The sequence below is a fragment of the Liolophura sinensis genome, chromosome 7 (genome assembly GCF_032854445.1).
Source record: "Liolophura sinensis isolate JHLJ2023 chromosome 7, CUHK_Ljap_v2, whole genome shotgun sequence".
Classification (NCBI taxonomy): domain Eukaryota; kingdom Metazoa; phylum Mollusca; class Polyplacophora; order Chitonida; family Chitonidae; genus Liolophura; species Liolophura sinensis.
This window is the reverse complement of record NC_088301.1, coordinates 53286880-53300646: the sequence shown is the minus strand read 5'-3', so window position 1 is coordinate 53300646 and position 13767 is coordinate 53286880. Positions and strand designations below refer to the sequence as shown.

The 13767-nt window shown below is 38.3% G+C and overlaps 1 protein-coding gene across 1 annotated transcript; it reads right to left on the bottom strand.

Moving 5' to 3' along the window:
- Positions 1–7405: 7405 nt before the first annotated feature.
- LOC135471644 (uncharacterized) lies at positions 7406–13759 on the bottom strand. Its single transcript, XM_064750953.1, has 5 exons — positions 13633–13759; positions 11737–11845; positions 9507–9620; positions 8300–8378; positions 7406–7943 (listed from the first exon to the last, which is right to left on the bottom strand). The coding sequence occupies exons 1-5, from the start codon at positions 13716–13718 to the stop codon at positions 7852–7854; spliced, it is 480 nt and encodes a 159-aa protein (XP_064607023.1). The 5' UTR covers positions 13719–13759; the 3' UTR covers positions 7406–7851.
- Positions 13760–13767: the final 8 nt, after the last annotated feature.

Genomic DNA, 13767 nt, shown 5'->3' with positions numbered 1-13767 from the left:
GCATTCTCCGTAATGCGAGTATTGTTCATGGAATCCTCCGTAATGAATGATGTTCTCTGCTTCCTGCGTAATGAGTGATATTCATGCCTTCCTCCATAACGAGTAGAGTTCATGGAATCCTCCGTATCGAGTAATGTCCATGGCTTCCTGCTTGGTGATTGATGTTCATGGTTTCTGCGTTTGTTCCCTTTATCCCTTAGAGGTTATGTCATAATGACCACTCGTAATTACTGGCATTAGGTCTCCTCCACAATAAGTAATGTTCATGACATCTTCCTTAATGATTAATGTTCATGACACCTACTGAGTGATGTTCATTGCATCCGCCATAATGGTTGATGCCCATTGTCTCTTCCTAAATGAAAGAAGCCGATTGTCTCTTCCAAGATATGAGATGCTCATTGTCTCTTCTGAAATGAGAGAAGCCGATTGTTTCTTCCAAAATGAGATACATATTGTCTCTCCTGAAATAGGAGATGCTCATTGTCTCTTCTGAAATCAGAGATGCTTCGTGTATCTTAAGGTATAAGAGGTGTTCATTGTCTCTTCCGAAATCAGAGATGCTCATTGCCTCTTCTGAAATCAGAGATGCTCATTGTCTCTTCTGAAATCAGAGATGCTTCGTGTATCTTAAAGTATGAGATGTTCATTGTCTCTTCCGAAATCAGTGATGCTTCGTGTATCTTAAGGTATAAGAGGTGTTCATTGTCTCTTCCGAAATCAGACATGCCCATTGTCTCTTCCCAAATCAGAGATGCCAATTGTCTCTTCCGAAATTAGAGCTGCCCATTGTCTCTTATGAAATAAGAGATGCCAAGTGTCTTCTCCTAAATGAGATGACAATTAGCTCATTTACTAAAGTCAATGGCTTTTTTTCGAAATGAGAGGTCGTCCAAATTGAGAGATGTCCATGGCTTACTCTGCAGTGTTCAGCTTATTAAATGGATAACATCTGTTGTTATCGATAACTTATATACTAACACAACGCCTCCTTGGCCGAGGGTGGTAGCACGCCAGCGCGGCGCGATGACCCAGAAGCCTCTCGCCAATGCGGTCTCAGTGAGTTCGGCCTCTCTGGCAGCAGGCTGCGATGGTCTTGGGTTTCACAGGGCTCTGTCTGGTTTCGCCTAGAACATAGTTTGCATCTTTGAACATCATTGAAAATTGTTGACTGTTTCTCTTTGTATGATTCCGTCTTATTTTCGTACGTTATACTCTTTCTTACTTCTTTTGTGGCTTATATTAAATGTCGTATTAGAAACTGGTTTGCGATTATTGATCTGGAACGTCCATCTTGGATGACGGTTGGCATACGAATGTCTGTTTCGACGCACAGATTAGGCACTTTTACTCACAGAATTTGTGTAATTTTAGTCCAGTGAGGTCTAATGTTAATTATAATTAGCATTACTGCCATTCTTTTTACCTAATTCTGTTTAAGACGTGGACTGGGAGATAAATAAATTGCTACTTTTTAAGCACCGGTTACGTGTGACGATTTGCTAACTGTCACACTGCCATCACCGCTCCGATTTTACTCTTAATGTTTTCAGCTAATTGTGACATAATAAATCTAGTCCATAGCACCGCCGAACCTACCAATGCTAACGACAAGCTCAATGCAAAGTTTTGCTACAAGTTATAGACTTCAAGGGTTGTCATTCAGCGGTTTATCTTCTAACTTTCCTTTTTGCATTCACTAGTATCGTCTAGTTAAAAGTGGTTCTTACACACCCTTTGCTGCTGCTCTTACATTTTGGAAAAATCAGGTGACATTTATGACATTTTCAACTGATCTAAATGACACTAGATTGTCGTCACAATCACAATGCATGCACAAAGGGAACAGACACCGTGTGATTTGGCAAATATTTTAGTCGCGACTGGAACCTGCGGCTGTGCGTCCTTGTTTCCAGCTACCATCCAATTTTATGGTTACATAAGTGGGGAATACTCGTCCTGAACAAAGCGTCAAGGCACGGGGATGGTGCCGCGGGGTGTGAAATAAAAGTCAACGAGTTGAAATTGTCCCACCTACGACCAGCCACAACAAAGGGTTTTTTCCAGAGAGTTTGACTGTCGGCTTATAAACCGTAATGGCCAAAGCAGGGTAATAAGAAATTAATTTTCAAAACGCCCTCGGTCAAACCAGGCATTTATCGTTGGGCCCCAGGTATTCTCTTGCAAGTTGGCTTAATCATTCAGGTAGTGATAGGACGCATTTTACATCAAGGCAGGGCTGTGCGGATAAATGAAGTTAGTCCAAACTTCGTGCAGGTACAATTTACAGGTGTACCTTACCATATTAGTATCTATGCATCAAAACAAACATTCATATACCTGCTGTCAAACAAGGTGAACGTTCCAGGTCAATAATCGCAAGGCCTATTCCCCAAACGAAGTACAAAAGAACAAAGAAAAGCTAAGAGCTAAGAAAGTATATAAAGTATGAAAATAGTACGGGATCATAGAGGGAGAAGCAGTCAACAGTTTCAATGATTTTGAAAAGGCGCAAGGCATGTTCTAGGCAAACAAGTAAAATCCGTATTCAAACCGTGTACCATGCTAGCGTATAAGTTGTCGTTAATAACATATGTATCTCAGTTGCGCTTTGATTGAAACTGTTCATACATCCAATGTGACGATCAATTTCAACGCAATGGATATGCAGTCCCTAGCCTCGGGTTAAGCGGAACTAGACACAAGCATTAAGCAGAGCTCCAGAGATTCTGGACGGTCTATTCATATCTACTCGTTCTAGGCATATTCAAGGCGAACAATTAAAATCAGTATTCAAATTGTGTACCATGATAGTATAAGAGTTGTCGATAATAATATACGTATCTCAGATACGCTTTGTTTGTTGTGGCGATCTAATTCAACACAATGGATATACGGAATTAGAGACAGTCATGAAGGAGAGCGCTAGAGATTCGATGAAACTTAAGAAAATTGATAGAATAATCTTGACAGACTCGTTTTTGCAGTACCGTTAATAACTTGTGACGTTGGTTAAAATCGTCACACAACATACAGGGTCTAACAAATGCTACAAGGCGAGGTAAACGCCATATGGAGGACCCTTCGATATATAAATATATCGCTGAGTGAATGGGAAATATATGCCAGTCGTATTCCGGGTCTCACAAATAATAGCTGTCACAAGCAATGTTTCTCTTCGTAATTTCCGTTGTTTTTGTGTAATTACGGTTGTTAAACTTGTTTGTTAGGTTTCAGTCCTTTCTGGGGGAGTTATTTATCAGGCTACAATACAGCATGCATAACACATTTATTTATTTGATTGGTGTTTTACGCCGTACTCAAGAATATTTCACCTGTACCAAGGCGGTCAGCATTATGGTGGGTGGAAACCTCTCATCTTGCGACCTGTGCCTTCGAATTTCCACGCATTTGTACCATGGAGTTTCGCGTTTCAATCATATGACTAGTGATCACACCAATACACGAAGCAGGTGCCATTACCAATTAGTTCTTTTCTACCTGTATGGTCATTGCATAACCTTTGAATGTACAACATCCACGTTGTTCTGCATGAGTTTACAAAAAAAAAACAACAGGTCCTCCCCTAAATGTATCAATTTACATCCTGTATAAACATCCTGTATCAGTATCTTGCAAGCTGCAGGCACCCATTAAACATTTATAAGGAAACGCTCCAGTGCATAGCGCTCCGAACAACAAGGTTCTGAAGTCAAGACAAGTCGTTAACTAGTCCATCTCCAAGAAAATTATTATTGCGAATCTATTGCGTTCTATAGGATCGTGGGAGTACAAACCGGATTCTATATATTTGTTTTATAGAACAACTTAAGCATAGGGCCAATTCTGGTTACGACGTGGATATCAAATATTGACGACTAATATTTGATATATGAGGTGTCAAAACTAATATCGAACCAACTTATCACCTTAATATTGGCACGTTGCGGAAATCTGTCGTGTCAATTTAATAAGATTCCTGTATTCTTTCCAACAAATGTCAAACTAACGCCAGGTGTTGAAGAGCAAAGCTATATCTCAACGCTACTATATTTAGATTTTAGAGGAACTGGCGTTATCTTTCAGCATTCTTTACGAGAGAAGACATGCTGCAGCTTATCATTCATCAGCCATTTGATTATAATACCCAGGTGAATGAATTAACATTAGACGTAAGTAGATTAATATATCTCTCACAATGCTGGTTTTACCTGATTATAACACTAGCTTTGTCATACAAAGCTTTAATCTAGGTCATGGAAGATACTTCTCCAGCTTTAAATGAAGGCTTAGTCCAGCCATATATCAGTATCCGACCATCGGGATATTACGATGAAATATTTGATAAAACTTAAAATGTTGAAAGCTATACTCGCTTTCGAATTTCAATAAAGCAAATGTAAAGCGACAACATTGATAATGGACCAGTTTGACTCGAACAGGAAAACTTACATGCATATATAACGAGTTGTGAAACTTGTAATGTGAGGAGAATAGAATTGTTTGGGTGGATATTATTATTGTCGTGTTCTAAAATACGACTCATTAAAGGTATCAATTATGCTATGGCTCTATAGGCCCTATGAACGAGGTTACAGAAATAATGCTTCCAGTAATTTGCTCGGCTTTTATCTCAGTAAAACAATACTTCATCCAGTCGATGCCAACGTGGTTGTCCGGTATACACTATCTTCTATAGTTAGAGCAACGGCCTAAGGTACCCCCGAGAAACTTAAAAGCAACAATTATGGTAGATTCTTCACGAGTTCCATCCGAACACTAATTAAGGAACGGTAGATTACATACGAGAAGACAGTGGAACCAATCTTTCAGTACAAGATAGGCTTGCAAGATCGCTCGCCCTGTCTGCACTATACATACCGTGCATACATTTACATTGTCTGGAGGAGACGATTATTCCGGGTTGTGGGTGGAGGTATTCTCGTATTCGGTATAGGATAATACTGACCCCTAGCAATGAACTCTACCATCGCTTGAACCAAGAACAAACGACAGTGTTTCAAACAAGTGACATTATCGTAATTCCATCTTATTTACGACACATATGAACGCTCAGAAAAGAACGAATAGCCAGAGGATGGTCATTTTTCATACCACGCTTCTTGGCAACCTATATAAAATAGAGGGTACATATCTGAACTAAACATCCTTCACGAGTTCCATCCGAACACCAATTTGCCCCATTCTTTGTTTATTACATAGGAAATAATTTAGCCTGTATTAGAAAGCATTATGTTGGCTGTATTGGAAAGCATTATGAATAGTATCACAACTTCACAGATCATCCAAAGCTATTACAAAATGGCGAATACTAAAGCTTTCATTCTTTACATATTGTAGTTCATAAAACGAAATTGTTTATTGGTTTCTTCTGGTTGGTGCCATCCCAGTTGCAGCATAGTCATCTTTCTTTATTTTATTGGTATTTTACACCGTAATAAAGAATATATCACTTCTACAAGGGCTGTCCACTCTTTTTTTTTGTCCCATGTTTAAGATTTAACCTGGTATCCAAGAAATAACCCTACGTCAAAAGCGCTTAGTGCGGAAACAAGGAACTTGACACCCATGCCCGTACGCACCAAAATACGGAAAAGTTAAGAAGTTTGAATATATAGAGGAAGCGCTGTGCTGAAGTTAATCGCTTTCTCACCTATATGTACACAAACTATTTTAAGTTCGACTTCGGTTATCTTCAGATTGTCCGTAACTTTAAGAATGTAAATGTAGTGTTTGACTACCTTAAATTGATTTAAAGATATTTTCAAGATTTGTAGAAGTAGACTCCTTTCTGATATCTTGAATATTTTTGACATATGTGGATATATTTTGTAGATATCTAAAACATATTTAGAATAAATTTTGTCCTGCACACGTGACGAAAAACAATTCAGGTATGTAAAAATGATATTCAGAAATATATGTATGCCTAATAAAATATCTGAAATTTAAACGTTACGTTTTGGAGTTCTATATCGACAGTACTTTGGTCATCCGTGGTTTTTCAGGATAGTTTTTTTTTATCTTCGTCCAGGGTGTTGTTTCAGCAATTTCTACGTTTTAGCTCAATTTGTGACAAATATAATTCACTCTTTTACCGACATGTGCAACGAGTATTTTATTCTAGACATGTTGAAGAGATTTCAGGTAGGCGTATTTGCAAAAGATTTTAATTGTAGCCTGTTATTTGAGATATGTGAAAATGATTTAGACATTTGAACATCTTTTTTATGATATGCATGCCAGATAAATTATCCATGACCCAAAACGATTTGCCATAAAATTCGACATCTTTCAGGCAAATGTGCTAGTTGCTCTTGGGAAAATGGTACTGATGTGAAGACTGCGAATTTAATCATCTCCGCGAATCTAGAAAACACATGAAACGCCATACATATATAGCAATGGACAGAGCAACCTCCATCACAATTCACCTGATATATTACCTTGGCGTACCCCAGTCAAGTCTTAATGAACAATTTGCAGATGGACGAGGATTTCCCCTAAACTCAGAGAAATATTTTTAAGTGTAAAACACGAATTCAATAAATAAAGTCTGAATCAATATAAAATGAAGGTTTCCCAGAACTTTGGTGCGGATTGCTATTGGCTAGTTGATTGACGGACGGATCAATTTAGTACTTTCCATTATATCATCTATATATTATTCAATATTCCCAGTAAATTTTCGTTTGTATAACGTGGAAATTCCTAGGTGAAAAAAATGCAACCAATATTGCATCAACAAACTCCATCTTTCCTTGTCAAAAACAAGCTGTGAACCTCAATCTTTGTAATCTCAAAAATTAAATCTAGCCCCCGGCGAGATTAAATTGCTTTGAGCTTGAATTCCAACTTAGACTAATCCAAGTTGGTATTTCGCGTGTTTTGGATTAATATTGTCCTAAACTGAACTTCAGGCTTAAGCTGCATTGGGTTTGTGTATACTTGATTAACTGTATTGACAGTAAGCGTCGAGCATGTCTGAACCAAAACTCTTGCAGACATCCTGTTTGAGATTCTTCCTCGCGGTCCAGCCTTCGAAGTTCTTTGCCACTAACGTGAAAGGATGAAGTGATCCGCCCAGCCACTACAAGGCGAGCATTTACCCCACTACAGTCAGTGAAAATAACCCCCATCTTTGTTGTTTTTTGCACCATGCATTTAACACAGTATTTAGTACATCTTATTGGTTCCCGTCATATCATCATATCAGTATTGCGGACTATTTTTTCCATGCATGCGGATGGTCTCTTTCCACATAATGCTTGCCGTCGTCGTAAAAGTGAAACATTCTTAAGCACGACCTAAAACTTCAAACAAAAAAGGCAAATAAATATATAATCTAGTGCAAATTCAAAATATTACACAATTATTTGTGAGAATAACACCATTAGCTGTAATTTAATGTGAACAATTTCAACCAAATGAACACAAAACAATGCTGGAGAAATATTTTATGCAGATCAGTTTTAAGTAGAAATTTCTTCAATAAGCAAAAAGCCATTTAAATATAACCAAATACGTACATGTGAAATATCACCGTGGCTACATCTAGATAAAGAAGGGTTGTTAAATATGCAAAACAGAATATAGTTCAGGCACATTTTAAAACACGATGTCAAGAGATGAAAACTTAACAGTTTGGATAAACCCTGAGCAACCTTTGTGAATGTTTGTTTACAAAAGTTACAAAATATACCACATATACATATAGAATAACATTTTCCTTGTCCTTCGTCGGTTTACCACCTATTCATATAGATGTATTACATTTATCTTCTCTTCTGCCAATAACTGTGGAAAATAGAACACTTTAACCTTGCTTGGCTAATATTTCTCGCAGTTCGCCGAGGAGTATTGGGTACAGATGGTATCTGACGTCGCCTCAGTGTACCCAGTTGTCTGGTTCAACCCCGAACCTGTATCATACCACACAAAAAAAACAGGTAAAAGTTTCTATCTCCAAGCTACAAGTGAAAAATTAAAATTAAACAATTATCAGTGTTCTAAAAGTGCTGGGTACACTTTCAGATAGCGGTGAAAGAAAACATGCAATCTGTACACAAATGGGGACATATACACAAGGTGTTCACATCTTTGTATTGAGCTTCCCACTAATTTAAATATTTTATATTTTTTATATTTATATTTAAATTTTACACTTAACAGCATTTTATTACGAAACACAGAAATTGTAAAATGTTGCGGCATGCTTTTCGCTTTTACTTATTTAATATTAGTTTAGGATGATATAGTTCTTATCGCGTGAACTCACCCGTTACTAAATTATGCAAATTACAATAGTTCGTTCCGTAATCCAGAACTGCGTAGAACGTCTCAGAGGTGGAAAAACCCTAAGGGAAAACAATGGGAGGTCGTGAACGACAGTGTGACAAATTGTTCTACTACCGGGGTCAGATACTATGGTTGATATTAACCGAGCTCCCCAGGGTTTGACCCTGGACAAGTTAGTGATGAACTTTCTTACGTGATGTACAGATTTGCTCTATCGGTGGAAGACAACTGAATGGAGCCGATTGCAAGAAGCGCTTTCTGCGTTACGTACACATAACTACCATGACAACATAACTACCATGACAACATAACTACCATGAAAACTCACATAACAACCATGACAACAAACAAGGCATTATGTCGTCAAGGCAGTTAGCCTACACGCACATAACATTAAGATGGCTTCTTGCAACTGTGCAATCATCTTCCACGAACATAAGACTGCGCAACCAGCCCCACTAGCGCCCCTGATACCCCGATACACATCGAAATAAGGACAATTTGTAAATGTCAATGCCATGATTGGACCCGCACTTTAAGTGTCTCAAGCTTATCTTATCGTCCATCTTATTCAGTGTGCCACACACGTTTCCAATTCTCCTTTACAGATGTTACACGAGATATTCTTTTTCTGAAATAGGTCAGTCTGCTGCTTAAATGAAAGACTTAATATGCACTTGTATAATTCTGGGATTTGGGACCAAAATTCAGTGACTGCAATTCTACATAAATAAGTCATCACCCGATCCCTCTACCAAGTTCACGACTCATTAATGATCTACTGGAAAAAATCAAAACCAAAAAGTCTGACCTCTGCTGTTTTTTGAACGGTTTGACTAAGTCGAAAGCGTGCTGCGTCAAAGAAGCTGGTGTGCACGCGAACAACCCCACTGTGTGTCAACGCTGCTGCATTCACAACCCAGACAAAAGGTAAGATACAACACACAGACCGTACGTCAAAGTCTCTTTCTACATATACCACAATACATTAATAAAAAATATTAAGCTTTAGAATAAAATTGCTGCATACTGATAAACCAATCTGCTTTTTGCAAAAGGTCACGTTTACCTTATAAAACATTTAAGGCCCCATTGATTCAAAAGATCAAAGGAAATATATATAAAAATGAATGATGATAATATAGATCATGTTAAATCCGATAAAGGAGATTCTGGGCTAGGGTTACCTTAACATTGCACTTGTTTCCCCCTGGGGACAGGGAGAATGTCAGGTCATCCACGTAGTGTTTCACGGGTGTCTCGTGTTTAGCTTTGATCTCGGATGTCGAGTTATTCACAAGCTGAAAATGAAATTTTCATGTCGAGTTTGGGTTCACGCAATACAGGTCTAATAATTTATAAGGTTCAAATGCATGCATCTTTCTTTCAGCCATTTGGCCTTTGGAGAACCTTTCCTGTCAAAACTAATTTGGGCCTAGGCTGTTCTGTCTTGTTTATTCCTGTTTCCCGAGATGCTTTGTGGGCAAACTGGTAACGTAATACTCATGCACTTCAACAGAACAATGGTCACTTCAGCTGGGGCTTGGAGAGAAAACGCCATATGGAAAAAAGTGCCACTCCCATCACCTGAACCCAGAGAAATGGTTAACCTTTGGCATGACCGCCCTGGAAATTGAACCAGGGTCTTCATGGCGTAAATAACCTGGGGAAAATCATACGCACCTCGCTCCTACCTACAACAAAACCCAGACGAAGCCAGGAGGCAGCCAAGCCAGGGGGAGGTGGATGCATACATGTATACGTAATGGTCAAGGGCTAACGGTCAACAGTGACGCTCTAAACAAATCAGTCATGCATGCAGCGAGTCCAAGACTTCTTCAATCCATGCACTTGATTAAATTCGATTAAAGCTTGATTATAATCCATGTACATTCAAACAGAAAAAATAGATACTGCACAAGTATCATTGGATAGGGTGAAAAGGGAGACCGACTCTGAGGAAAGCACCATCTCTTGTCGAATAAAGGAATGCTTTTACTGTCCTTAATATTTCCTTTTATGTTACAGCAGAGACTTTAACCCTGTCGGAAACTACACTGAATACGTAGTTACGAACGATGTATACGTTACACACTGGCTTCATCGTTTGCCGCGAGTCATTCATTCTACGTTCTCACCTGTTTGTCAGTGGGTCACAGGTGTTCTTGTGACGCATACCAGGTGTTCAAGTGACGTAGTGATTTCGAAAATTCCATTTAAAAAATTGCCGCTTCACTCATCGGGGTTGGAAATCGGATCTCAATGCCCGTGGTACAGCTCTCTACCATCTGAGCTATTGGGTAGTTGTCGCTTGCTACTGCTAGTATATGCACCAGAAAGTTGCTCCCGTTACACTTTCATCGAGCATAACGTCTTTTTAAAGATTAACTAAGGATAAACATGTTACCCTTTTCAGTATAGCGGATTAAATTTTACCAGCTACTGGATTTTTTTTTCAGGCAAATTTGTTATTTGCAGTTATCAGAAAACACCTAGTAAAGCTTGTAAATGTGCTGTTTTATGTATCTGCATACAATTTACTTATAGCAGAACACAGAACGTTGATTGGTATTTTTTTTGTCTGTAATATTGTTCAGAGAAATACCATTTTCCTTGAGTCTCTCAATAGATCAATGGGAAATTATGTTTGAGAGCTATATAAATACAGAATTTTGCAGCATTCTTCCAGGCTAACGTAAGTTAACCTATTGGGTACATTTGAACTTTAAACTCACTAACTGGTTTAAGCAACAAAAACGATAATACGGTGGTAAACCTGTGTAGTTTGTCACGGAACCAAAGGAATGGATAATATTTTAAGAATTTCGTGTAACACCACATCAAATTGACTAATATATTGGTGAATTATATAATTTTACAAACCTATACAAAAGCGTCCCATATGAAATAATTAAGGAGAATTTTAATATTTATTTACTAAAACGGCGATTTCAAGAAACCACTGTGTAGGTCAGTTAGCGCCTTTGGTTTCTGTGTCCATTCAAGCTAGATGATCACCTAGTCTTGACAAAAGGCGGCCTCGGCTGAGTGATCATCTGGCTTAAACTCCTCAACCTCTGGTGGTAAATGTAAATTACACGAAACATCGCATTTCACTTTCTGTTCAATGTCAGAGCAGAAACAAAAACGTACTGCTATGGGACTTAGACAATGCTTATCTAAATGTCTTTCCAGGTTTCCTTAAAAGGCAAAAAGTTAATATCTCACAATGACTTTGTTCCGGGGCCTTGCAGGTTTCAGTCATTGCCTCATAATCCACAAGCTAAGAATACAGTCCACAGTGCTACTGTTACAAGTAGGCTTGTGATAGAGCCTACATGTAAAATAAGGCGAGTAATTTATTATATTATTTTTATTATGTTCAAGTCAAGTAAATGTCTATAATATAATTCTTACCGAGTAGAGACACTTTTCTCCTCCATTTTCACAGTTCTCTGGCCCACTCCATTTGTGTATCTGGTTCAGGATCTTATTGCTGACACTGGAGCACGGTACCCCGAAGGTCCTGTTTATTACATATGTAGTATTTATTACGCGGCATTTATGTTGCTTACCCTTGAGTGTGCTATTTTCACTACAGCTTTCAAACTTCCTCTGAGAGGAAATCACACAGAGCAAAGCTGAAATAACATGAAACCAGGCCTCAGGGTCACGAATCGATCTTAGACTTTAGTTTGTTCCTTTCCGTTACTTTAGCTGAAATTTGTAGTAGTACAACTGAATTACGTTGTCAAGCCATATTTTGTGACACTTTGTGACACCAGAAATAACAATTATAAAGTGATTAGAAATTTTGACTTAAGTCTAAGATCACTTCGGTGATCTGGCCATCGCAGGCGTCATACTGGGGCGTAACAAAACGTTAATAAAGCTTTTATTTATCCCCTTTTATACTGAAAATTTATATGACGAGGAAACTAAAATTCCGTTGGACAACAATGGAGCAGGCTATATATAACATGGAATTACATACCATGACCTCAATTCATGACCAGGCCTACATTTGACAACATTTGGGCTTATACTGGTGGTTCAGTTATATTCACAATGTAGAACTACCTAAATTTCTTATTCACAGTCATTGTTATACACAGGCAATGATCCAATATCAATAAAAATTAAAAAAATAGTAAACAGTAATAGAGTTATTATGCCTGTACCTATTAAAGGTTGTTACATATAGTTGGGATAGTTTTCATTCAAATGCCTACTGCTTACAGTATGCATGACCTGCGTATGAACGCCTCATATAGGCCTACTTTCACAAGGGATATCTCAAGGGTAGTCGTGTGAAATTTTCAGAAAATGTGTAACTTTGTACTGTACAGTGTATTTCACACAGCACAAAATCCAACCAATCAAAATAACTCTTAGAGCACAGAGAATATACATAATATTTCAAGACTATATACACAAATCAAATCCCTTTTAATTGTTTTATTATATTTTGAGACAACGGCATGCACGGATTAGAAGATTTAGTAAATCTTCTACATAACATAAACTGAGACAAGCCACTTAGTATGCCTCTCGGACACCAAATCTGAACCTTTCCAAAAATTTCTGACAACAGCAAAGTTTACGCCATTTCCCTGTTCATTGACATAAACTGATACTTTCAAAAACACAGGTGAAGTAGGTTAACTATATAGTTTAGTGGGCATTGCAATATTATACATGAAGTTATATGGTCAGTAGCAGCCCTATGATGATAACTTACACATGTAGGCCTACGAGAGAAACAGGAATAGGTCTAGCCCTACATGTTTGTGTCCAGTCACCGTCCTCAAACACAACTCATTCAGTCTTAATTAGTGAGTACGACGTTAAACCCCAAGCACTCACTCACTCTCAATTAGTGCGTCGTTTTCTATATGTTGTATATATTCGCTCTGCGTAAGGATTAGTTCGGGCCTTTGATTGTTGTGCTGCATTTGGTGTTAGGGAAGACAGAGTGGAGTTAAATCTGCAGCCCTCTGGCATCAGAAGACCTTTATAATTGGCTAAACATGTTTAAAATGTTTGTCCTGGACACAGATATATACAGGCCCTTATCAGTCTTCCACACAGATAATTTTGATTCCCGATAATTATTCTGTTGTCAAATAAAAACCTCTCTTCACTCTCAATGATTCAAATTTCAGCCAATGTCAATAGTTGGGACGCAGCTGTTAATTGTCGTACCGGTCCTAACAGGAAAGGTACGAGTGTTAACTATTACACAACTCACTCATTTCTGTATACATGTGACGCATGAATAATATACTTCACTACAGATGCTGTGATTCGTACCATGTTACTGAACAGGAGGCATGGAATGGTGCTGGCGTTCCGACAAACAAGGAACAAAGCACAGACGCCAGTAGCGCTACCTTCATTGTCGCTGCTTCGTAGGTGTTCCTCGTCCGACAAGTTACACTCAAATGC

Excerpts from the sequence above, each read along its gene's own strand:
- LOC135471644 (XM_064750953.1), bottom strand. The coding sequence starts at position 13,718 with ATGAAGGTAGCGCTACTGGCGTCTGTGCTTTGTTCCTTGTTTGTCGGA. Across the intron at positions 11,846-13,632 it reads GCCTCCTGTTCAGTAACATG|GACCTTCGGGGTACCGTGCT; the intron begins GTACGAATCACA and ends TGTAATAAACAG. Across the intron at positions 7,944-8,299 it reads TTTGCATAATTTAGTAACGG|GTTCGGGGTTGAACCAGACA; the intron begins GTGAGTTCACGC and ends GGTATGATACAG.